A 27089-nucleotide genomic window follows, 5' to 3' on the forward strand; every position below is an offset into this window, starting at 1 on the left:
ACAGGATATTAGGAGTTGGAAGGGACCTAAGGAGATCACCTAATCCAACCCCCCTGCCAGAGCAGGACAATCCTATCTAACAGAGATCACACAGGAACACATCCAGACAGGCCTTGAAAGTCTCCAGAGGAGGAGGAGGCTCCACGACCTCCCTGGAGAGCCTGTTCCAGTGCTCTGTGACCCTTACAGTAAAGAAGCTTCCCCTTGTGTTGAGGCAGAACCTCTTTTGCTGCAACCTGGAGAGGGCACTTCCCTCTCTACATAAAACGTTGGTATGATATTTCTGAGACACTGACTTAGGTAAAATAAGAATGAAATAATGTAAGTGTGGGCTGATTAACTGAAAAGTGACTCCTTCCTCAGTACCTCATTTGAAACATTTTCTAAGGCAGTTACAGAACATAGCAGCATAATAATACTTTGATGGCAAGTTGTTAGTAATACTATGGCTGTTTTATTATGTTGATTTCAGAACAGCCTGAATTGTATTTTTTATGCTTTTAGCTCGGACCTGTGGTTCTAATTTACGTGGACCAAGTGGGATTATTACATCACCAAATTACCCAGTCCAGTATGAAGACAATGCACATTGCGTGTGGGTCATTACAACAACCGATCCAGAAAAGGTAGGTGTTCTTCTCTTGGCACCAGTTCAGACTGCATGGAAAGATTTATGTGTCTTACATTTATTTCATACATGTTTGAGTGAACATGTTAAAGTGTGTATGTTCATTTAAACACAAAACACTGACTAGGGTAGAGATGTTAAGAATATATTGGGCACTAGAAAACAAATAGAAAATATTAGTAATATCTAATTAGTACATTCATATGTAGTAATTCCCCTAAGAATAATAGGTCTCAGCTAAAGTTTCCAAGACATAAATACGTTTTCTAATAAAATACTTGAGATCATATTAAAAATCACACACTGCTAAGTGAGTTGGTAGTGTATTTATCACATTTAACTCCTTGTTGAATCCTAATATAAAACCAAAGCATCTCAGTACTTTGCCTGATCTTCTTAGATGTTTTGCTACCTATACAATTTCTCTTGTCAATGCACTTGTTTCTGATAATGAGTCTAAATACACAACTATGAACAGTTTAACACAAAGTACTAGTAAAATGAAGTGTTCTCATTGTACTGCAGTCTGCTGAGATGCACTTTTACTTTTGTTTCTGTAAAACCAATTTTCTTCATCATCATCATCATAGTATCATCCTCAATAAAAGACAGTGACACCCTTCCTGTAGGGAAAGAAATCAGGTTAAAAAATATTTCACTTATATTTTGCTTTTCTGAAGTGCAGTCCTGAATAAACAAGTTGCAATAAGTTGAAGATTGTACAAATTGTATGCAGTTTCAGAATTACAAAACCTCTTATTTCCTATGCAAGATTTTAGAGGACTGTATTCTTCTTTAATGCAGTTAAGGACAAAAATATTTATGTTATCATAAATTAGTACAAATATCTGCAGAAAAGAGAATTCTGTTGCATGCTTTCACAGCATATTGTTGAGAAGTGAACACTGCTGCTGTGCAAAATCAAGTTCACTTTTACTTAAAGTGGATTCAGTAAAGGCATGTACTCAAAAACACAGGCAAATGCACTGCACTATCACCTTGTGGAAGGCTTCTCTCTGAAGAGAAAGCTTTTCAGTTGCAGGCTAAACTGCTGTGTTTTATTTGGTATAGCAATTAGAAGTGTCTACTTAGCACTGAGTGACCTTTGACTTTAAACTCATTGCATTTTATACAAAGGATTCAATCACTTTCCACTTTTAAATATGGGTAAGCATTTAAAATACAAAAAAGCATCTGACAAATGCATCTACTCAAATTTATGTTCTGGACTATGTAGTCTCGTTCATTTTGCAAAGCGCAGTATAATTTTGTAAGAGAAACTTCATGTGTGCATCAGAAGAAAAACGTGAAATTGCTACTAATAGGAGAGAATATTAACATCCTAGTGGTTTATTCAAAATTGTTTCAGGAATTTTTCGTAATTGTCAAGATGTTTGAGTTGCATTTTCATGCTTACAATGAAGATTGTTGCAAAACACCTGATTTAGCTTGCCGCGGGAAACTTGGTCAAGGCTCTCATAGATCAATATGATCAAAGGCAATACCACATGGACTCCAGATGACTCAATGTGTGAATTATCCCTCAGACCTTTATGGATCATTTCAGCACTCAATATATCCCTCAGGGCATAAGGCACATGCTTACACATTAGCCTAATTAGTCAAGGACAACCCCCTCCATCAGCATAAACCACCCCTTGTTTTCCTCATTAACGAGGTGTCCCTTATCTATCCTTTCTGAGATGAGGTAGCCAGCAGCTGATGGGAACCATGGTCAGCATCCACTTGTTACTCTCCTTCTCCACTTTGTTCCCTCAGCCTTCTTTGCATTCCCACAGAAGATGACAATCTGCTTGCCAAGTGCCAGAAGTTGAACCATAATAATACACAAATGAGTGCTGACTGTCCAGTGTATTACTAAACTCTACAGTGTTGTTTTCCTGTAGAGGCTCAGACTCGTGAAAACCTCTGAACACTAACATGGAAGTTCTAGTCATACTATGCAATATATCTTTCTGAATGGATTTAAGTTTTTTGTAGGGTAGAGATTGGTATGGATTAATTTATTGCTTTGTTCAGTGGTCTTGAAAAGGCAGTTTAAGTACTATTCTGTGTGCAGTTTGATAGTTCATCAGTCACAAGAGTACACTGAAGGAATTGCACACCCAGACAGATCAATTCTTTTGTTACATTCCAAATGAAGAAGTATGACTACAAGGCTTGGAGCTTTCACCCAGGAAAAAAAAGCACACAATTCCATCCAGCTGTGTGAAAGGTAAAGAGGGGCATTAACATGCATATTCATAAACACAATGTAAGAAAAAGAAGTGAAGCTCTACACCTCAGTTCCAGACAGGGCAGGAAATAGGAAATCCATTGTGTTTCTCTCAGTTTTGGATGTGTCTATCAGTGCAACAAAGGAAGATTATTTTCATAACTTCAGGTGTCTTGGGAAGATGGGCATTTGCTTTTAGATGATTATAAGTATGAAGTCTTAAAATCAAATATATTTAAGGCTTAGAGTATCCCCACATTACTTTCACATCAAACCTGCATCACCTTTATCAGTATGTATCTATGCAAATCTGGTACTGGGACTTCTCTCCCCAAATAACAGAGTCTACAGTTGGGACATTCTTTTACCTTACAGAATATTCAACTGGAATGGAACTTTTTTCTGCTTTTTTCTAAAGAAAAATATCTTTCTAACATTTTGAGAACCATGAACTTTACAAAATCAATTGCAAAACTTTCCAAACATAACTAATTGATTTTAACATGTGATGAAAATTGTGCAAATTTTCATCCCTGACTTTTGTTGGAGTTATTAATGAACTCATGAAAATTAAGTTGTGTGTTGAAGGTCTGATTTTAAGATTGGATTGAAGAGCCTACTCTCCCTGCCTATAATGTTTTAAAATATTTATCAGACTGTTTAGAGCTCTGTGTTTGATTCGCTTTTCCACAAAGGTGGACTATGTATTTTTTGTTAGTTTTGACTTTAGCAGTGAATTTGTTTCCTTGCATCAGGTTAGTTCCCACATATCATTTTACAACATAAACCAATGTTTTATCTTAAAGTAACATTATTTGTTAAATTTATTAACGACTGTTGTTACATAAGTGTTTTTCTAACATAGTTTGCTTTTTTCTGAGCAACAAAAAAAACCCTAAGTAAAGCTTTTTTCTTCTCCTATTCAAAGATATTTCTGTTAATGCTCTGCTTATTTTCAAGAGCTGATTTTCATCCCTTAACATTTGTTTGTTTCCTTTGGGTCTGTGGTGGTTAGGGAGTTTCACACACACTTGGAATCAGCAGGCTAAGTCAGAAGGCTGGAAGTTAAAATGAAGCTCTATTTACAACACTGCAAAATTTACAAGCATATATACACAATATATGCAAGAATTTTCAGTTATATACAAGTTAGTAATACAGAAATTCAGAACCCCTCCCGAATGGCAAGACTGCCCAGGAGGGTTCCCAACCACCCCCTCCTTCTGCCCACTCCTCATTATCTGAGAAATAACCAAAATAAACCCTCCTTCAAAGCTTACATGATTAATCTGGGGAAAAGCAGAAGTGAGATGCCAGAACCAACAAAGAGAAGGAAATGATTAGATCAAGGTACATAGGTTTCATGCAGAGGAGTTAAGGCAAGATGCAGCCAGGCACACAGACAGAAGTGAAGGACTTGGTTATTGTTGTGACTATTTATGTCTCTCAGCAAAACCAGTGGGTGTTGTAGACATCACTATTATTTTCACAGCCAATGATCTAATTTCTCTCATTAAAATGTTCTGATTAGCCTCAAACCAGCACAAGGTCCCACTCTTGTAGCTTCTGATCAGTACCCCAATGAATCATTCATTAGACTTTCAGTACTTGCCAATTCAACTTGATGGTGCTTTTCTGACTCTGTAAAGTACATGCTGTAATTCTTAGTAACTCTTCATTCTTTTAGCTGTTTCATTATGCAGCTTCTCAACTTTTTAGAATCAGTTATCTTGAATTGTTCTTCTGAGGTCTTACTGATCCTTTTATCTCTTTCTTGTGGTTAATGTACTCTAGTCAGGATGTTCTAGGCATGCCTCTTTGCCTTGCTGTTTCAATTCATTCTCAAGGCTATGTTGCTTGGGGTTTTTGCTTGTTTGTTTGTTTTTACTAAAACTTACTGCTCTCACTGTTCTATGGTAATATTGCTAAATACAAAGGCTCTGGTTTTTGGCTCTAGTTCTGTGACAGCAAGGTTTGGTGGCTCAGCAGTGCTACTACTTTTGCAACAAAAGAATGATTTAATTTGGGGTATATTCCGACAGGAAAAACTCCTCTCAAGGCATTCTTCAGTTGAGAAAGTTTGCCACTGTGTCAAGGGAAAAAAAAAATCTACAGTTAAAGCTCCACATACTTATTTCGACTGTTTCAAAAGTTAGTTGCCAGTTATCTTGTTAGGAACTATCAGGCTTGTTCACTATTACATTGTCAAGTGTATAAATCTAAGATATCAAGGTTTATGTGTAAAGATGTTTCCCTGGAGGTTCAAAGTGTCTGCAGATATTATATATCTGTGTCCAGGTCTGGCCCTTCAATTCAAGAGAGATGTTGAGGTGCTGGAAGGTGTCCAGAGAAGGGTGACAAAGCTGGTGAGGGGCCTGGAACACAAACCCTATGAGGAGAGGCTGAGGAAGCTGGGGGTGTGCAGCCTGGAGAAGAGGAGTGATTGGCATTGGAATGGGCTGCCCAGGGAGGTGGTGGAGTCACTGTTCCTGGAGGTGTTCAAGAAAAGCCTGGCTGAGGCACTTAGTGCCATGGTCTAGTTGACTGGCTAGGGCTGGGTGCTAGGTTGGACTGGATGATCTTGGAGGTCTCTTCCAGCCTGGTTTATTCTATGATAGTTTATATAGGATAGATTGTACTTGTCCTTGGATGTTTTTTTTTGTTTACATACCATTTTTAATTCTTCCTCCACCCTGCTTCTCTTTATCTAGTGAGTATTCTAGATAAATTGTATTTGTGCAGACCCCGTGCAGCACAATGGGGTTGGTAATGAGGGTGACATATTACACAAAGGAGACGAGTACTGCAGCATAGTTTAGGCACCTATGCTCTGGGTTACTTCACAGAGTGTGTTTATTTGGCTTCCTTTGAAACATAAATGGCCAATGTTTCTTTGGGCAAGATATTTACTGTTTGTTCTCTCTTTTAAATGTATTGTGGAGTGCATTTCCTACTGGGAAAATGCCAGCTGATAACGTATAGGTACATAATAATGGCATAATGAAGTGTGTGTATATATATATATTTATATATATATGAAAAAAAAATTAGATTATTACCAAAATCTATTAGTATTTGCTGAAAAAAAAATGAACCTCACTATTCCCATTTTTCTTTAGCTGTACTATAGATCTAGTGTTTGACATCCCAGTAAATAGAAGTCTCCAGGTATTTATGCAATAAATTAGTGTCAGTTCATTTAATTAACTCACTTTGGTGTATTACTAAAGAGGATCTTCTTACTACAAGTAAAGACCCATTGGGGAAAACAGTAAATGGAAGACCAGATAATCACACATGCTGTAAGATACACAAATCACAGATCTCAGGGAGATAAATTTAAAGAGAGAAGGTAGAAGTAATTCTGTTTTCCTTAGCATGGCAAATATGATGGGTTTTGCAGTAAATTGTTACAGAATAAAGGGCTTTCAAAGTCTCATGTGGCAAAAATGATTATTTGATAGCTGAGACTCAGCATATGAAGAGCTCATTTGATAGCTGAGACTCAGCATATGAAGAGCAAGCTTCGTGGTTTGCAGTGTGGTCTGTATTAGCTCCCTCATAATTTAAAGCCTTTAAGTTCACTGCCGAAATTCATTTTACTTCTTTAGGACCTTTGTTTCTTCAAAGTAAACACCACAAAGGATCTATTGGCCCATTTAAGCTTCGACTTTCCTCCTAGCTTTCATGCAATAAAGAAAAAATGAAATGGTCAGTGCTGTCTGTGCCAGGTGGATGGTAAACTTGTCATATATATGTAAACATTTGTATCTATCTGTTCATAATATGGAGGGTTGCTAGTGTCTAATAAACCAATGGTCTAAAATTTTGGAAGTGGGAATTAAATAGTTTGGTTGGAACTGGTTAGAAAAAGCAAAATGCCAAACAGATTTAAAGGTACTTTGAAGTAAGTAGAGATTAAAAAAAAAAGAAGTCTAAAAGTGTGATCTCAGCAGGAGTCGAGGTTACTACCCTTGCTGTATATTGTGAAAGGGATTAACATAGATTAGCATGCTGATTTGTCAGCTGCTTCATCCGAGAAAGGTGTGGGTATATTTGAAATATCTTAAAGGAAAACAATGTTTCAGCAGTTTGGGAATTGTTTTAACTTATTAAATGTTTTAAGAGCACCACCACAAGCAGTCAAAGACAAGATCATGATCTTTCATATACTCAGCTCAGATTAGCCTCAGGTAGAATCACGGTAAGGTGTCAACCTCTATACAAGATTTAAAACAGAGCTTTCACTTAAGCAGATGTGGTGGTTTGGGTGTTCCCTGCCCCCCACCCCACACTTCAGAAATCACCCAGACTAGACTCAGCTGGCTCTGGAAATTGAATGAAGCTTATATTTACAGCTAGCACAATATACAAGCAGATATTTACAGTATATACAGTTATAGACAGAAATAGACAAGGGAAAAAAAAAGTAATACAGAAACACAGCAGCCCTCCCGGAAACCTGAGTCCCCAGGAGGGGCTCCCAACCACCCCTTCACCTTCCCCCTGCCCCTCTCAACCTTACCCCAGTCCCAAGGATGAATGGAGGTTCAGCCAGGGGGTTAGGAAGCAAAGTGGATTAGTCCAAAATGAAGGGTGAGGTTAGAGAGTAAGATGCAGCTCAGCCAGCAGCCCGAGTGAGAGTAATTAGCTGTGTTTTTGTTTCTTGTTCCCATATATCTCAGCAAGCCTATGAGTGAAGTAGACATCACCCTTGTTTTTCTTTCACAGCCTGTTATCTAGTTCTTCTCACCAAAACATTCAAGGCTGCTTCAAGCTAGCACAACAGACAATCTCTAAGAGGGCTGTGATGAGCCTTAGGGTCCGTGTCAGTCAGGCTGTCACCTATCTATGTATGAGTCACTTCTGAAAAAGTTTCTTGAATGTTCAATGTAACAGTGTGCATAGCAACAAAAAGTTACCTGTGCTTGTCAAAGGTCTCCCTATTTGCATCTTTGCTTATTTCTCCACTGTAATGCAGAGCTTCACTCTGTGTGACTGTCCAGTGTGCTTGGTAGGAAGTGACTTGTTTAAAGAACGTCTGTCTTATTCCTTGCATTTCCCAGTGATCTTAGTGAGACACAACATGCAATGAGTTCAGTTACCTCTCTCATCTCTCTTTCTATTGGAAAGCAGACCGAGCTTGCCAGGTTGTCCAGCCCTTTTTCCTGCAGCCATCATCTCAACATTTTACTCTTCAATTACTTAACAAGTAACTGTTATCACTGTTCCAGTCTCACTGGACAGGGTACAAATGAAGAGGCTTGAGCATAAGGCAGGTGTTCTTTTGTGAAGGGAGCAGTGAAGAGTGCTAGCTGGAGGGCAGGGAATCTCATAGTTCTCTCCACTGTTATATTATCTTTGTGATGGATTTGGGCAGTATAAACCAGAGTTCCTGAAGCAGTCTTTAATCACAAAGTCACAGGAAGAATAGTTTGCAAAGCCAGAGGAGAGTACATTCGTATCACAAATGTAAATAAAGCTAAAGAAATAATGTCACTGCATGTTTGCTTCCTTTTCCTTTCCCTTATTTTGGCTTTTTTTTCTTGCCAGTTAAACATGTACTACATCCATTTTTTTTATGTAGTTATTTTTTTTTTCAAAGAGAGATTTATGCCTTAAACTGAAGAGTTCAATGCTCTTTATCCTTTCAGATTATAGGACTTACTATTTTATGTGATGACCCCAAGTGGATTTCATACATTCAAAGTGGCTTGAAGTAAACTTGAAATGTTGCAGAAGTTGTGCCTGTGCTACAGAGCATAGTGACTGCTCCTTCCTCTTTTTTGTGCACAAATAAACATACATACTCTTCTCTTTTCTCTTTTATTCTCTTTTCCTCTCTTTTCCTTTATCTTTTCTTTTCTCTTTTCTTTACTCTTTTCTCTCTGCTCTGCTCTGCCCTGCCCTGCTCTGCCCTGCCCTGCTCTTCCCTTCTCCCTTCCCTTCTCCCTTCCCTTCTCCCTTCCCTTCTCCCTTCCCTTCTCCCTTCCCTTCTCCCTTCCCTTCTCCCTTCCCTTCTCCCTTCCCTTCTCCCTTCCCTTCTCCCTTCCCTTCTCCCTTCCCTTCTCCCTTCCCTTCTCCCTTCCCTTCTCCCTTCCCTTCTCCCTTCCCTTCTCCCTTCCCTTCTCCCTTCCCTTCTCCCTTCCCTTCTCCCTTCCCTTCTCCCTTCCCTTCTCCCTTCCCTTCTCCCTTCCCTTCTCCCTTCCCTTCTCCCTTCCCTTCTCCCTTCCCTTCTCCCTTCCCTTCTCCCTTCCCTTCTCCCTTCCCTTCTCCCTTCCCTTCTCCCTTCCCTTCTCCCTTCCCTTCTCCCTTCCCTTCTCCCTTCCCTTCTCCCTTCCCTTCTCCCTTCCCTTCTCCCTTCCCTTCTCCCTTCCCTTCTCCCTTCCCTTCTCCCTTCCCTTCTCCCTTCCCTTCTCCCTTCCCTTCTCCCTTCCCTTCTCCCTTCCCTTCTCCCTTCCCTTCTCCCTTCCCTTCTCCCTTCCCTTCTCCCTTCCCTTCTCCCTTCCCTTCTCCCTTCCCTTCTCCCTTCCCTTCTCCCTTCCCTTCTCCCTTCCCTTCTCCCTTCCCTTCTCCCTTCCCTTCTCCCTTCCCTTCTCCCTTCCCTTCTCCCTTCCCTTCTCCCTTCCCTTCTCCCTTTTCTTTTTCCCTTTTCCCCTTTTCTTTTTCCTTTTTCTTTTTCCTTTTCTAATTCAAACTTCACTTTTAGAACGAATAAGTGAACTGGAACAAAACAATTTGGATAGATATGACCAAACACATTTTCAGTTAATTGTCCTTTCAGGCATATAAGGAGGAATTGTAGTCTGGGGGGGAGTGGGAGGTAGGGGCTGGGGAATATGACTGGGTCAAACTCTTGGAAATAATGTAATACCAAAAGTAAAAGGTTACATTTAGTAGTTATTGTTAGGAAATCTCAATGTGAGTCTGTGCTAAATAAAATTCCTATTTTCTGCCTGTTTAAGAAGAGAAATTAGTGCCTGTTTCTATGACATTTGGCTAAATGAAATGCTAATGTTCTTTGCCTTATGGCTGATTTTCTGTACATTCATATGTGAAAGCAAATCTGTGTTAAGAAATATCCTAACACTTTTGGGAAATTTTTTTGTCACAGCATTGCACTTATTTGAAAGACAAATGTAGTTTCCACTTCAGTGTATACATAACTAAGTTCACAGGTCTTACTAGAAACTGGAAAGTCTCGTGTCGTCAATATATTAACCTTTGTACATGAAAGCCTTTCTTACACTTTGCTGCAGTTTTCTTTTAGCAAAAAGCTGTCTGTAATGGACAAACCCAAAACCCCTTGTGAAGCTTCTCATCTGATCAAGTTTGCACCTGAAGGAAATCTGAGTCTGAGCAAATAAAACAATTCCAAGATAAAATCTTAATTTGTTCTGGATCATACACTGGATCACTGCTCTTTAATTTTTGTTTTGACCTTCAATTTAAGGAAGTCTCCTGACTTAGAGAGGAAACAAAGTCTATTTTTAAAAATACACTTTTTAATGCTTTTAAATCAATTTGGATTGTACCATATAATATAAACCTCTTATCTTTCCCACCTTATTTTAAGAGTACTTTGGGTGTTCATGTCATAGACTTCAATATTGAATTGACAAATCAATATACAGGTGTGGGCTTTAAAGGCTAACAGTGTGAGGCATCCTCTTCTTCACTACTGGTTGTAAATATATTAAGGACTTTATGCATCTACATATGACTGTTCATCCATTCCTGCTCTCAAAGATCTTCTCTTTGCAGCTTTCATCATGTCCTAGAGCTATAGTAACTCCTTACCAGACTAAAGGAAAGAGATGTGAGTTAAGAGTTGTGTAATGATTCAACGAATAGATGTACCCAGAGAGGATGCCACAAGATAAGCACCCCCCTTACAAGAGGGTAGATGGTGAAGAAGCTTCTTTGCTTAGACATAGGAAGACATTTAATTTCCTTGAGCTGTCTTGCTGAGAAAAGAGGAAATGACATTTCCATGCCTTTCAAGAAATAAATCTCATGTCAGGATTATTATGCCTTTCATTTCCAGTTGGCTGGCAGGTAAGTAGGATAAGAATTCCCTGCATGGTTTCCTTCCTCTTGTCTGTAAGTGGTAACTTTCATCGCTATGAAAAAGTCAAATATTTTTAACCTAGTAAAGAGTTCAGTGATTTAAATAAGCTATCACTGGAACATAATTTGCTTACTAATCTGTCTGAAATATGCATAAGGAAAGATACCTCCTGTGTGTCATGGTAAAGCAGTCAAAATTGGAGTGTGGTAAAAGCAGAGGCCTTGCCACAGGAATAAGATGTAGGTTCTTCTAGTTGCTATGAACAGTTCAATTGAAGGCCAGCTCATTGCAGTGGAAATTCTATTTTTCTTCCTAAGAGGAAGATATCTTAGGAATTCATTCATTGCTGATCAGTTCTTATTTCAAATCTGCCACTGAACTGGGCATAAGAAATTGATAAATTATGTAGGACATGTGAAGTATAGAGTTGTGGAAAGAAATTTACATTGTCTCTGAACTTCATGGGGACTCATTCTTCTCTTGCAACTGTTCTGTTTTGCAAGGCACAGGACCTCTGCTGTCATGTCGTTCACAGACTCTGTGAAGAGAGAGTTTCTTTCATGCATATTTTAGCCTCTCTACAGAATTCATTCTTCTAAGCAACATTCTCCATGTTTAATTATTAGCATACTTCCCTGGCAACAAGGTACAAGTCAAGAAGATAAAAAGTCAAATTTATTTCTTCAGTCAAAATTCAGATGTTTCTAGAAGGCAAATCTAGGTATTTTAAATAAAACTGACAAGTGCATTGTCTGTTTAACACTTTTCTTGAGTTCAGATGGAGATCTCATAGAAACTTGCATTTGCAGAGCACGAACAGAGATTCTCAGAGTGGGAAAATAAGAGACAGGACAAGATCCAAGTGTTGCCTTCTCTTGTCCTAAGAGAATGAAGTAGGGCATTTCCCCGTAAGCCTAGCAGTGCAGTGCACCATAACCAGCTTTGTAGTGCAAACCAGTTAGTGCTAAGAGGCCCATACTGTGTGCATATCTCAGCTTTTACTGTGGGCTAGGTGTACTCTGCTGCTTTATTCTGAGCACCTATTAGTGGCTGGAGGAGGCTGTCCAGCTTAGTTCTGTCCAAAAAGGACTTCGTTTTGCTGCTCTGAGATGGCTCAGAAGCACAGAAGCATGATGAGACTGTTTCCAAAGTGATCAAAGCCTTGATGTGAATGCGTTTTTAATCTCCTGGTACAACTTCTCTCACACACAGGGAAGGCTGACATTTGCAGGCACGTTGTGCATGAAGGACTGAATTGAGTTTGTGGGTAAATGAATGCTCAGAAATGTCCTTTTGTGCCTTTCTATTAGCTTAATGAAATTCAGGAACATACTCTACTTAGAGAAGTAGTTTGAGAAGCTTCCTTAATCAAGACATGGCCTATAATGAATATATTCTTACAAGTCACTTCTTGTTTGCCAGTTGGTTTATTCCAAGGCCAAGGCAGCACTCATGCAGACTATGCAGTCAGAGTATGTATGTCACATTCTAATTCATTCACACTTTAGATGATTCCTAGTTGTTGGTTTTTTTTTTGTTTCCATACTGTCAGGTTAACAGCTTCCTGAGTGATTATTCTTTTTAACTGCAGCTTGGATATTTTGTAGCACTTAGATGCCTGCATTTTTGTTTGTTTGTTTGTTTTTCTCTCGTTTAGGTGATTTTTCCTCTTCTCTATTTTAAACATATTTACTGATAGGTCTTATTTGCCTCGTTGCATCTCTCAGAAGGTATTGCCTGTGTGCTAATCTGTGCAATTTTATGTGTAAAAGTCTAAATTCTTACAACTGTTTTTTTTCTCTGTTAGCCAGTTATTAACTCTGTAGAATCAGTAGCTCTCTGGTCTGACCTTGTGTTTGTTTTGGGTGTTCCCTGCCCCCCCCCCCCCCCCCCCCCAACTTTGGAAATTACCCAGATAGACTCAGCTGGCTCTGGAAATAGGAAGGAAGCTTATTATTTACAGCTGGCACAATATACAAGCAGATATCTACAGTATATACAGTTATAGACAGAAATAGACAAGGTAAAAGGGAATACAGAAACACAACAGCCCTCCCAGAAACCTGAGTCCCCAGAAGGGGCTCCCAACCACCCCTTCACCTTCCCCCTACCCCTCTCAGCCTTACCCTAGTCCCAAGGAAAAATGGAGGTTCAGCCAGGGGGGTTAGGAAGCAAAGTGGATTAGTCCAAAATGGAGGGTGAGGTTAGAGAGGGTAAGATGCCCAAGTGAGAGGTGATTATCTGTGTTTTTATTTCTTGTTCCTAGAGATCTCAGCAAGCCTGTGAGAGAAGTAGACATCACTATTGTTTTCCTTTCACAGCCTGTTATCTAGTTCTTCTCACCAAAACGTTCTAGGCTGCCTCAAACTAGGACTGACCTTAACTAAAAGGAAAACATATGTTCATTTTTTCATCAAAAATACATTAATTTTTGTTCTAAATCATCTATCTTCTACAATGACATTTTAGTGAGATTTAAAAAAAAGGCTAGTGAATAAACTGATAACTACTTTCCTTTCAAATGGGTAATGGGAATCTAATGTTTCCCAGGTGAATGTTCAGCTACCCCACAAAACATTCTATTAGTGCCCTCTGCAAAGTCATCCCCAATTCCAGTTGTTCATTCTGTGTAGTTTAGGTCCATCAAGAAATAACGAACATCGGAGCCTTATGGTTTTGCTCTTGAGATCCAATTTTTAGCTTAGCAATGCATCTAGCTGGTCTCTGATACCTTAAACTCCAATTCATGCTAGTTGTTTAATTGTGATCACCTTGTTGGGAACAGTAATATTAGATGTAGTGATTCTGTAGAAATGTCTGAATAGTATACACTGGAACATAAGGCATGGACAGGCAAGAGTGCACAAGCCCAGAAGTGCTAAGTTAAGATAAAGTGGAAGGTTGGAATGACCTTAGAGAATGGTGTAATAGATATAAACAAATGTAAGGCTGGAGCCTGTGGTTTTTGCATATCTCTGCTGACTTAGACTGCTTAGACACAGTGTATGTGTAGTTGAGAGAATATCTTGAATGTCTGTGCTAATTAGTGTGTAATTTCTAACACGAGTACATGTAACCAATTACAGTTTAATACAATTTGTAGCCTTCTGATGAAAGGTACAAAAACCACATGTTTGGAATGCAATCAATGGTGCTTGCTTATGTAAAGCATTGTCCCCTCTCCTCTTCTGATGCCTGTGGCAACCTTACTGAGGCCTCAGTGCTTATGCTTCCCTTCTAACCAAATGAACCTAGAGAATCATAGAATCATCATAGAATCATGGTAGAATCACCCAGGCTGGAAGAGACTTCCAAGATCATCCAGTCAACTAGACCATGGCACTAAGAGCCTCATCCAGTCTTTTCCTGAACACCTTCAGGAACGGTGACTCCAGCACCTTGTTGGATATGGTAATATTAAATGTGGTGATTGTATATAATTGTCTCACTGTGGTGCAGCTATTGTCAAGCCACGGACTGGCAAGAGTTCAGTAAGTGCTGAGAGAGGGTTGGAAGAACTTCCACCTAACATCCAGCCTATGCTTTCCCTGGCACAATTTGAGACTGTGTCCCCTTGTTCTGTTGCTGGTTGTCTGGGAGAAGATACCAACCCCCACCTGGCTGCAGCCTCCCTTCAGGTAGAATATTCAGTCTAGCCTGAAGCCACATCTAGCTACCGGCCAGACAAGAAACTGGTTTAGCTGGGAGAGGTTAGATACTTAAAGAACCTTTAGACACAAACAGGTAAACTTCTCCATTTAGGTGTTTTAGAGCTCATTTCAACTGCATTACAATAGGCTTGTGATACTCTTCAAGAAACATTAAGTAATTTTTCCTGGATTTAAGTAATCTTTCCTGGCCTTCAGCTACTGCTTCAAAGAATTATGGACCTATCTGAGAACTTCTGTCTTCAGGCAATGTGTGGATTTTGTGTTACACTTTCAAATTACACTAGCTGACTAATTATATTTTCCTGTATTCCACCCCTAGAACTAATTTCTCCAAAAAGGTTCTATTTATTTTGAACATGTTATTTCTTTTTCATATAAAATGAGGTAGAATAATCATGTTACAGATCTATTGAGTGGGTCTAGTATCTCTTTTTTATATAAAAATGAGGTAGAAGAATCATGTTACAGATCTATTGAGTGTGTCTAGTGTCTTTGCAAACCCTTGAATATGTCCAGTATTGAGACAGTTTGTGTTTTTCCTTGCTCACTTGTTTCTTTTTTGACACTTTATGCATCCTGTGGATAGGCAAAGTGTATCTCTTGACTGCAGTTTCAAATTCACTGAAGAAGTTCTTCACAGAGAGAGTGATTTCCCATTGGAATGGGCTGCCCAGGGAGGTGGTGGAGGCACCGTCCCTGGAGGTGTTCAAGAATAGCCTGGATGAGGCACTTAGTGCCAGGGTCTAGTTGAGTGGCTAGGGCTGGGTGCTAGGTTGGACTGGGTGATCTTGGAGGTCTCTTCCAACCTGGTTGATTCTATGATTGATTCTATGAATTTCCTTACAAAGTTCTTTGACCACTTCAGCTTCGTAGCATGTCTTATTGCACCTATTAGACCTTGCTAAGACACTACACTTTCTGTATACTCTTAATCCATGTTCTTTTAATTAGGTCAACCAAAATAACATTCCTGAATTGTTTTGCAATAATGTGGTAATGTAATGAGAGGAGTGGTGTGTTTATTATATGGCAATTAGCACAACCACTTAAAATACTATGCACTTTTTAGTCTAGTTGTGCCTACTACGAGTCAGGGATTGTACTTTTTAGTCTAGTTGTGCCTGCTACAAGTCAGAGATTGGGCTAAATGACTTCCAGGAGACTTTTACAATCTTAATTATTCTCTGATGAGCAAAGTTATTTCAATGCTAATTACGATTCCTAAAGGTCTTTCATTGTACAAACACAACTTTACAAAAGAAGGACCAAAAAAGTATTTAGTAGAAGTTTGTTAACATGTTTTACAATTAAGAAATGGCAGTAGGAATTCTTCTTATTCTACTTAAACAAGATATGGTTGTAGTAATTACTCCAGTAACTATGAAGTAATAGGTTTACTCAGTTAAGGTAGTGATGCATTGTTATAGAATCATAGAATTGAGCAGGTTGGAAGAGACCTCCAAGCTCATCCAGTCCAACCTAATTTCCAGCCCTAGCCACTCAACTAGACCCTGGCACTAAGTGCCTCATCCAGGCTTCTCATTATTACTGTTTTCATTGCTACTGTTCTTTGTAGAGCTCTGTGGGTGTAAGCAATTATAAACTGTCAAAATTACACACATCAATTTCAATTTTCCCCCCCCACGGCTCTGCATGAATTAGAATTCAGAGAACTGTGGTTAGTTTCAGAAATTCATCTTCTAAATTATAAATGTCTGAGGAAATCTTCAGTTTCTTGTTATGAGCTGTATCCTGTATCTGAGGCAGAAAACTCAGTCTGTATATGCCTTATAATTAATATGAATTTAGCAGTTACAGGATAGTGTGGTCTCAATCAGATACAAGGAAACAGGGAGACAGAAAAAGAGATAATGAGTTATTATTGACATTCAGAACATTAATTTCTCTTACAAAGTGCTACATTTTTGGTGCTGTGGGAAAATGCTGATATCATAGTCCAGAGGTCCCTGAGGAGACATAATGGGCAGAATTAATCACCACAAGCCACTTTCTAAGACTTTCAACATATTCCTCTTTGCCCTTGGTTCACATTTTTGGATTAACTTTGCAATCACAGAGTGAAAAATGCTTTTAATAAAAAGGGAGAAGTGCTGTTCTATACAGAAACACCGAGACAAAGAGAATTCTGCAGCAAATGTTTTGATAATAGCATTTCTGAGTAGTCTTTTCTAACAATGGGCAGTTTGTAGAACAGAAACAAATAGCAGGTAGTAATGGAAACAAAGCTGACAGATGCTTGCACTATGATCTTCTACATCATATGGAGTATATTGGAAAAACAAGAAATGTTTTATGCTGTCAGTTAACACTCCTCTTTTTTTTTTTTTGTCCAGTGCTATATATTGCTGTGGTGTATATTCCTCAGTTTAGTTTAAATACCACCCCCGAATATTAGTATCAAAATGGCAAAATTAATCTTATATACAGCTGCCAGATGGTCAGCAGATTCAAATATGTTTTTCATGCAAAGTAATATGCAAAATCACTGAAGAATTAATATGCTAATACAGCCTTTATTGAAATCATTAGAATAAATCTAACTCTCTAACCTAGCTATAACCTTTTTATGGAGGCTGAGTATACCCATAAATGTAATTCAAGGGTGGGTTTTTTATTTTGTTAATAAAAATGTCTACCAAATAGACACTGATAGTGATAAAGAGAGAATAAAGTAGTTTGAAAGTGACATTAGGGATCTGTATTTAGAATTAATAACATTGAGGTTGACTCTAAAGCATTTCTTTTTTAGTATTGTTATTTAGATTTGTAATTCATGAGGAACTTTGCATTTCTCTTTTTAAAAGTGATCAACAGCAGGAATGTAAGCAGAATAAATATCCTTCACTAGGTCACATTTGCATTCTGAAATGTTTCTTGATAAAATTGTGTGTAAATATACCATGTCCTGTGATACAAAAGCAAACATTGAACTTTGAATTAGCAATCATATTTTTTTTAATTTCATCCAGTCTTACTCATAGACTCATAGAATCAAGCAGGTTGGAAGAAACCTCCAAGATCAGCCAGTCCAACCTAGCACCCAACCCTAGCCAGTCATCTAGACCATGGCACTAAGTGCCTCAGCCAGTCTTCTATTGAACATCTCCAGGGACAGTGACTCCACCACCTCCCTGGGCAGCCCATTCCAGTGTCCAATGACTCTCTCAGTGAAGAACTTTCTCCTCACCTCAAGCCTAAATTTCTCCTGGCGTAGCCTGAGGCTGTGTCCTCTTGTTCTGGTGCTGGCCACCTGAGAGAAGAGAGCAACCTCCTCCTGGCCACAACCACCCCTCAGGTAGTTGTAGACAGCAATAAGGTCACCCCTGAGCCTCCTCTTCTCCAGGCTAAACAACCCCAGCTCCCTCAGCCTCTCCTCACAGAGGGACAGCTTATGTTTCTTAACAGCAGGCAAAGGAGAACTGTGCAATAAAATGATCTTGGGCATGCCAGCAGCAGGTATTAAGCATGTGTTTGGATTCATTCAGTGAGATAAAGCAAGCAGTAGTGTAAACTGAACACAAATACTAGTAGGAGAGAATACAACATAAAAATAACAATCTCTTATATTTTTGCTCTTTAATTTTCTACTAGTGTCTTTTATTGACAATCAGTAAGTAAACAATTGCTCTTGACAATGCGATATACATGTTTATAGTGTAAGATACAAGGAACACAAGGGTTCTGTGTTTGCTCTGGTGCTTGATGGAAATGAAATAAATGTTCTTTTCTGTTATTTCAGAGTTAAATTTGTCAAACTTTTAATTTGAGTTTGAGACTGGCCAGCTGGCTTGGTTTTGCTGGCCTTGGACTGCAGGCCATTGGCCTGCTCTGAGTCAGCCATGGTATTGGACACACCTGATCTGACTCACAGGTGTATCCAATACCATGAGCATTAGACTCAGTACAGAGGAGGACGTTTGGTGCTTGTGCTGCTGGATACACTTGTGAGTCAGATCAGGTGTATCCAATACCATGATGAGGAGAGGGGAGGGGCCTCCATGGGCTTCTGCTTGCCCAGCCTCAGCTTATTTCTCCATTTTCTTCTGTTGGTTATGGTTGTTGCACCTTTGCTGAGCTGCCTATAACTTTATGTCCTTTTTATTGGCATTGATATCAGTTTTGTTGTTTCAAAAGCTCTGTTTTTGTTTCAACTTGTGGATTTTGGATTTCCTCTCCTTTTGCTGATACCCCTCCTCTGCTGGAAAGGGGTATTGGGGTGAGTAACCTCTAGAATTTGGCCCTGGATGTGAGCTACCTGTAGATACCAACTTTGAAGGTAATTTCTTTCTCTGGTTTCATTTTTCTCCCCCGACCCTACCTCGTGAAACCTATAATAGAACCAGGATAAATTATATCAGTCATAGTTAAGTAATGTTGTGATCCAGCATTTAGGATGAGATTTTATGCAGTAGCAAAGTTGTTTTCTGCTTTATTTTCATTTACTTCCCTCTTAAATTGCAGTGTTTGTCATAGAAAAAAAAATATGGGGGAGTTCTATAGAGAATGGTAAGAGTTTTGAGCAGTTAAATGTATGAAAATACAAAATATGGAATCTGATGGAGCTTTAAACAATTGCATTAATTAGAATAACATATCTCACTGGTATCTTAAAGTTAGTTTTTTTCAGAGTCAATTACTCAGGAGTTGAGTAATTGGCTACTAGATAGCTAATTTTGCATAGAATTGGACTCTTTGCATCTAACATATCTTGAGGCTGAAACCAAAAAAGGGCACACTTTATCTCCAGTTGTACTTAAAGCACAAAGTTATGACATTTTAATAATCTAAACTTTTTAGCTGATGTCTTCTCAACCAAATTGTATTTCATATCTGTTTCTGTTCACTAAAAAGTGTTTACATTCAATAACACTATTGATTGTTTTTGTTTAACTGTGCAACATGCTTAAAACCCAATATAAGGAAGCTGAAGATCTGATGAAGACATCAGATTAAAGTTCTATTAGAAATGTTTATTTTCTTAATTATTTTTTTTAGCAGTTGTGACATGATGCAAGTATGTTTTTAGAAAGCAAAGTCCTTAAATGTAAGAAGTAGACAAGTTAAGAGGAATAAAATGAGAGGATCCTGCCTTAAAATCCAAAAGGAAGACAGTGATAAATCTTTCATAAGTGCAAAGGAAATACATGCAAATGAAACACAAAGAGAGCAAGTCAAATGTGAGTTCAGAATTTGGTTTGAGTATAGGTGGTTTTTTATTGATTTACACTCAGAGGATTCAGAAGAGCAGGAGCAGGTCCTTGGGGATAAGTCAGCTATCCTGATAAATGACACTAGGTAGTATTTGATCAAGAATTTTATTATCAATTCATCATTAATGCAAAATTTGCTTGCTTTGGCATAAATGGTAGAGGTGCATAATTTAGATGGCTGTGGGATTTTTTATTATAAAGCATTGCTCCACAAGCTAAAATACAAATCTTTTAGTACATATATTCATTTCAACTTTAAATGCATTTTTTAGATCCAAATAATAAATTTTACAGATATATCAAAGATCATGAATATGGAATGCCTCTGTGTGTGTGTGTTGCACACAGGTGAACAAAAAAGAAATTTGAGTAGTGCATACTGACAGTGGAAAACTTTCTTTCTGAAAGAAGTAGATACTGAAATGTAGCTTCTGTTCTTAAGTGTGGCTTAGTGAGCCACAGTTTTTCTGTTTAAAACTCTCCTTATTTTCTCAAGCGCAATGCATACCATTCTGATCTGCATGCTTGTGCAATTCCAGTGTCTCATGGACACTTAAGCTTTGAGTTCAGATGGAACAGGCTTCTGGGCAACATGGCTCAATTAGAGACTGCAGTGGGGTTGGACGAAATGACCTTTAAAGGTCTTTTCCCATACAAATTATTCTATGACTTTATGATTCTATGAACAAGAAAATATTTATATAACATTTGAATTTAACTTTTTAAAAGCTACACCTGGTTGTGTCTTTAAGGCATGGGAAAGGAGAAAAACATGTTTGTGACTAAATAAAGAGCAAGTTTTTTAAACAATGTTCAGTTTCCATCTTCTCACATCATGTCAAAGAACTAACTCCATAGCTTTGTTTCAAATGTGTAGATGAGAGGGTTTTTGCTATAAAAATGGCACCAAGGTGTTACAAATAATGATGTTTGTAAAATATTTTAAGCTTCTTTTGCTTTAGAAATGCAAGTAATCACCACTGCTAATCTTGGTACCATGGAAATAAAAGGAAATCTCGAGTAAAATGTAACAGTAATGCAGCATGATTTAATATATTATGACGGAATTTACTGCTATTTTTAAGACTCCTGACTGCAAAATGGTAATCCAGTAAAAAGAAATCAAAATTCTGAGCACAGGCAAAGGGGAAGCACACAATATATATTAAATAACACCAAGAATTAATTATTGGTATAAGGAAAGTCTTAAGAGTTTAATTCAAGGATTATTACTCTACATCTAATACTTACAGAAATAGAAAGAATAATAGTGCACTTAGAGTACTTTTATGCAGAAGTCTAAACAGTAATAATGGCACTAGCTGGCACAATTAAAATTATCACTTGGGCCTGTGCTCACCATTCCATTGCTCATCTGGGTCTTAAAATTAGTAATTTTCAGCTGCTGGAGAGGTTAGCATTGTTAGTTGGTGGCCTCTGCAATCTTTCATCATCAGGAAAATTATGGCAATGTTGCTGCTTTCTTTCTGTTTTACCAAGGCCCACTTGAGGTCATTTGTATGCATTTGTGTATATGGACTGTAGGTTTTATATATACATATAGGTAGAGCTATTGTGTTTGGAGAAGCTAATTCATTGTATTCTCAAGACCAAAACTGCTTTCTGCTACATCTATCTGGCAATCTGCTGTATTTAATAATGGATATATCTTAAGTGAACATTGAGGCAGGCATTCTGCCCAAAGAAACAGAGATCTCAAGGGGGAGTGAGTGAGGAATTGCATTTCAAGGTTTGAGTGTTCACACCTGAAAACCAATTACATGCCTACAATTGGTTTTATTTGTGTCTGCTTTTCATCTACAGTTAGACATGTTTTAACAGGCCCCTGGTCATTTGCATCTTAAGTAAATGTCATGTATTTGCATTTCTGTTTCTACTCTTCTTGAGGGTTGCTTTCTTCCACAGTGTAGATGATCTGTACTTTGCATCAAAGGGTGTGTTCATGGTACATGTGGAATAGAGCAGGGAACCATCGTTATTCTTGTTCTCCTTGTCAGATTTCAGTCAGCAGAGAACTGTGTGATGGTGCATAATTAGAATGTGGGAAACCCAGTGCTTCAAACTTCCTTTCATTATCTCACTAAATTCCTAAGGAGAATTGTTCAGGTTCCACAAAATCAAGGGTGAGCAGATATATTTCCTTTCTGGTTTTACCAACGTGATTGTTTAAATTGTCTACTTTCCTTTTGTTTTCAGCAATTGGGAAGAAGCAGATAAAAATTGTCACTGAAGTTTTCATGTCACACTCACTAGCACAAAACAAGTGCTATATGATTGCATGGCTTAGAGTTTTTCAAATGGCTTTGGTTTCTCTTTTATCTTTTGGGTAGGATTTGGTACATCTGACTTCACCTTTTTGCTCTTAATTTGATTTTTTCCAAATGTTATCATTTGAGATAACTGAAGTGTTAATAAAATTCTTTGTACTATAGTCCTGGGCTAACACAGCCTGTTCTCACAACCTCCTTGCCTCACCCCCTCAGCAACATACAAGAAAATCCTGAATTGAATTAGGGAATTTACTGAGATCATACCACGCACAATTACCTTAGCCTCCTTGCAGAAAACATCAATCAAAATGCAGTTGCCCCACCTAAGCAGGCAGAAGCCAGCCCAGCAGAGAAGACCAATGCCCCAAACCCAGAAACCAGAAGCTGCAACCAGATCAGGAAGCTTCCCAAGTCACAATCCGAACCTCAAGTCACATAATTGCTGCAGCCAGCACTTTCATTTTGAAGTTGGCATGACAGCAGCACGGTGTTGAGTATCGTCCTCAGATTCAACTCATGGAAACTCTCAAGTTAAAAAACACTTTGTGCCAGGGAAATAGGTGAAGGATTATTTTTAATAATGACTGCAACATTAGAATGCCTCAACATGTTAGGCATTGCTCTTACCACTTTGTTTCTTAGAACACTTCAACCATTTTTGTAGAAAGAGCATTTATATGGGGGAGAGACAACACTTTGCTTCACATCTTGAAGCAATCATTAGGTTATACTTAAAATACATAATTGATGAGGGTACATAAAGTGCAAATTGATCTTACTGTTCTGATTTTAAAAATCGTCATTATTGAGGTAGTTTTATTACTAAACAACTTTTTGTAAGCGGATTAAATGTTAAACAGATCTTGTGCTTCTGACACTAATTATTACAGGAGTTCTCCCTGCTCATAATTGACTTTTAAAGATGTACAGCATATTGTGCATGCAATATTTTCTCTTGGCTAACTCCAGTTTTAGAATACTGCACTTCTACTAATTGACATGTGCACAAGCACTGAACATTCCACATTACAGCTCTTATATTATTCCTTTTATCATTTAAGAATATCCAGGAGAGGAAGTAGAGAGGGAAGAAGTTGATCTCTTCTCCCTGGTTATGTAGATAAAGCTTGAGGCTGCACCGGGAGAAGTTTAGGATGGATGTTAGGAAGCTTTTCTTTTCTGGAACAGACTTCCAGGAATGGTGGTTGACAATCCAAGTCTCTCAGTGTTTAAAAGGAGTTTAGACTTTAGCTTGTGGTCAGGCAGTTGAACTAGATGATAGTTTTCCTTCCAACTGAAATTGTCTGTGCTATCCTGTCCTATCCCTGGAGCTAATGTGATAGCCTATATTTCCAAGATGTTCAGTGATTATACTTTGCTTTTGTGTTTTATGTGTAGTAATAGATAAATAAACTGCAGGAAAACAAGAATGGTATTTTTTTAATTAGCTGAAAAAGAGAAAAATACATCTAACTCCACTTAAAGTTTCTTTCAAGCTTTATTGACGTTAATCAAATTTGCAGTGTTCTCATATCTCAATATCTATTTTACTTAGTCAATGGCCCATACTGTCTGAAAAAATTTCTGTACTTAAATTTTGAGCCAATATTTTAATGCTTCTGAATTAATAACAATTTCACAAACTCGTGAGCACACATCTTTAAAAGCAAGCTTATTCAAAATTGGTCTGGATGTATTTGGAAAGTATCTATGAAGGCAGGATTTTATTTGTTCCCTGTTGCTTTATTGATAGCACATTTTACTATGAAGTAAAAGTAAACCAGTTTTTCTGGGGTAAATTATTTATGTGTTATACATGGGTGTAAAAGTAGGTCATATAGTACTGCAGATGGAAAACTGCAACTACCCATTTCTTCTGTTGTCCTTATGTTTTAATGTAGTTCTTATAGAATATTCTCATTGTGTATTCATTACAGATTATGCCTAAATGAACTGACAAACCATTCTGTTTACCCATGTATAATTTGAGTTAGATCCAAGTAATAACTTCTGCCCCAGTATGTTCTTGCATATGCTATTACCTGCATATTTGATCAGATTGCCATATGGTTTTGAGACTAATGACCAGAGATTAGCTTCACTTTTTCTTTGTACCAATATAGGTCAAGAATAGCTTTACTCAAGTGCTTACAGATTCAAGTATGTAAACTCAAGGTGCATGATGCAAGTATGTAAACTCAAGGCTGTAGCCAGGTGGGGTTTGGGCTCTTCTCCCAGACAACCAGCAAGAGAACAAGGGAACACAGTCTGAAGTTGTGCCAGGGGAGTTCTAGGCTGGATGTTAGGAGGAAATTGTTGGCAGAGAGAGTGATTGGCATTGGAAGGGGCTGCCCAGGGAGATGGTGGAGTCACTGTCCCTGGAGGTGTTCAAGCAAAGCCTGGATGAGGCACTTAGTGCCATGGTCTAGTTGACTGGCTAGGGCTGGGTGCTAGGTTGGCCTGGATGATCTTGGAGGTCTCTTCCAACCTGGTTGATTCTATGATTCTGTGATACTGCAGTCAAGCCTGCAATCCTTTAAGTTAGTCATATTTAGTACTTTTTTTGAACACAGATAAAATTCATAGCACAGAATGAAGAAAAGTATATGAATTATCACTGAGATATGAGGAACACTTTTAAAATACAGGATTTGAGTAACTGCATTCAGGTGTGGGAGATTAGATGTAAAGCTGAGGTAGGTAGACATTTATTACTAAAAAGATTGAATAGTTTGATTTTATGCTTGGAAATGTAAGCAGAATTACTGATCAAGGCTCGTGTGTACTGTTGTTACTGTCATTACTTTTATGGCTTTTGGTAGAAATTATTTTGTTTTCTCACTATGACAACTAATAGAATATTAATATTTTTATAGTTAAATGTAAGTAATACTTTTAAAAGTAAGCTTTGATCTTTCAGTTAGAATGTTAAGGCAGTTTTCTTTTATAGTTGTAGTGGGTTAGCCTTGGCTGGCTGCAAGGAGTCCAGCAAGCTGCTTTGATAGATGAAAATAAGATGAAAAGGATAATGGGCCAAAATAAGCACAGGGCAACTGCTCACCAGTAACCCTCACAGGCAAAATGGACTCAGTTGGAGAATGATTAATTTGTGGACAATTAAAAGTAGAATAAAATGGTCAGAAACAATGATAAAAACTTCTCAAGTTGTGCCTGGGGAAGTATAGGCTGGATGTTAGAAGGAAGTTGTTCACAGAGAGAGTGATTGGCATTGGAATGGGCTGCCCAGGGAGGTGGTGGAGTCGCTGTCCCTGGAGGTGTTCAAGAAAAGCTTGTATGAGGCACTTAGTGCCATGGTCTATTTGACTGGCTAGGGCTGGGTGCTAGGTTGGGCTGGACCATCTTGGAGGTCTCTTCTAACCTGGTTGATTTTATGATTTACATCCTACCCTTACATGCTTTGAAGGTGAATGGCTTCTCTCTGGCACAACTTATGCATCATTTCCCCTGCTCCAGTAATAAGTTCTTCTCTCGGGATACAAACTTTCATAAGCTGCTGGAGTGTGAGTCTTCCCCACTGCTTTTTGTAGTTCCTTTCCTTGTTATAGCCAGTAAATTACAGTTTGATGTCACATGCTAAGATTCTTAGTGCTGCTTAGACCATAAGTAGTTTAGATCTCTCTAAGACAACAAGCTTGTTACCTTTTATGGTTTAAACTTTCATTTTCTTGCTCAAAAATTATTCTAGTTTAATATGACATCACTTAAATTTTATTATATTTAGAATAGTCTCACAGTAGTTATTAGAAAAATGTGATTTTTGTGAGATGAAACACAAGGAGCTATAGCAAACTGCTGAATGCTATCCTTTTTTTTTTTAATTTATGTTTTAAATGAGTTCCTGGTAATAGATTATTAGATTAAGTCATAGGAGGAGGTTTCAGCATCCCTTGAATATTCAGTTAACTTCAAAAGGCTTGAAATTGCAGCCCTGACTTTCAGCTTACTAAAGTAATACAGAGACTTTAGAAAACCATTTGTTTCTTGTATCAAAAGCACACTTGATAAACCAACAAGCCATGGACTGCTGTAGTTTAAAAACACAGTAGGAACAAAAGCTCAGAGGGAAATGCAGCTTCTGAAGTTAGTTAATCTGGAAATAGGAATGCTAAAAATTCATGTTTTAAACACGGGGCAAACTTGCTTGTATGGTTTTATTCCGACTGAATATTGAACTTTCTTTGCAGTATATAGTATTATCTGAAACCTGTCCTGAGTTAAACATTGGTGTTATGACAATGCAATGTCTGTGTAATATTGCTAAGCTTTTTTTACAGGGATGTAGGTTCAGCTGTAATTCATGTTCATCAAGTACATTTTAAACATCACATATATATATGCAGTTTATGTGCTTGAACATTTTATGGAGTTTTATACATGAAGCAGGAGTTCTGATGACATCAGACATTTCAGATCACAAGGGATACAATTCATTTGACTGTTCTCAAGTGTCTGGTATCATGTGAGGTGCTCAGCTATTCAGGATGCCCATGCAAAGCTAGCAGGTATGACATACCCTTCTGGAGAGGCAATTGGAAGTCAGGGAAGGGTGCAGAGCTTGATGAGATTCTTAGCCTCAAAGAATGATATGATACATAGAGGCATTTACTTCTATAAATATTCAAAAATTATGACCTCATTGCTGTCTACAACTACCTGAAGGGAGGCTGTAGCCAGGCGGGGGTTGGTCTCTTCTCCCAGACAACCAGCAACAGAACAAGGGGACACAGTCTCAAGTTGTGCTGGGGGAAATATAGGCTGGATGTTAAGAGAAAGTTCTTCACAGAGAGAGTGGATTTCTGTATTTCATCTTCCATGGGATTTTGAGTGGCCATAGTCACTCTTAAGACTTTGCACTATGTCACTGTAGGAGGGGTGGGATAGAGAAACATCACATCTAAAAATAAATGTAAAGGCATAATGGTTCCACATATGTGTTCTGT

The 27089-nt window shown here is 38.2% G+C and overlaps 1 protein-coding gene across 1 annotated transcript in view; it reads left to right on the top strand.

Moving 5' to 3' along the window:
* CSMD1 (CUB and Sushi multiple domains 1) overlaps positions 1–27089 on the top strand; it is a 1024926-nt gene that overhangs the window by 735776 nt on the left and 262061 nt on the right. The window contains exon 10 of the mRNA XM_064145849.1: positions 505–626. Coding sequence (XP_064001919.1) covers positions 505–626 — 122 coding nt within the window. The remainder of the gene's footprint in view (positions 1–504; positions 627–27089) is intronic.

The sequence above is a fragment of the Pogoniulus pusillus genome, chromosome 7 (genome assembly GCF_015220805.1).
Source record: "Pogoniulus pusillus isolate bPogPus1 chromosome 7, bPogPus1.pri, whole genome shotgun sequence".
In the NCBI taxonomy this organism is placed as follows: Eukaryota; Metazoa; Chordata; class Aves; order Piciformes; family Lybiidae; genus Pogoniulus; species Pogoniulus pusillus.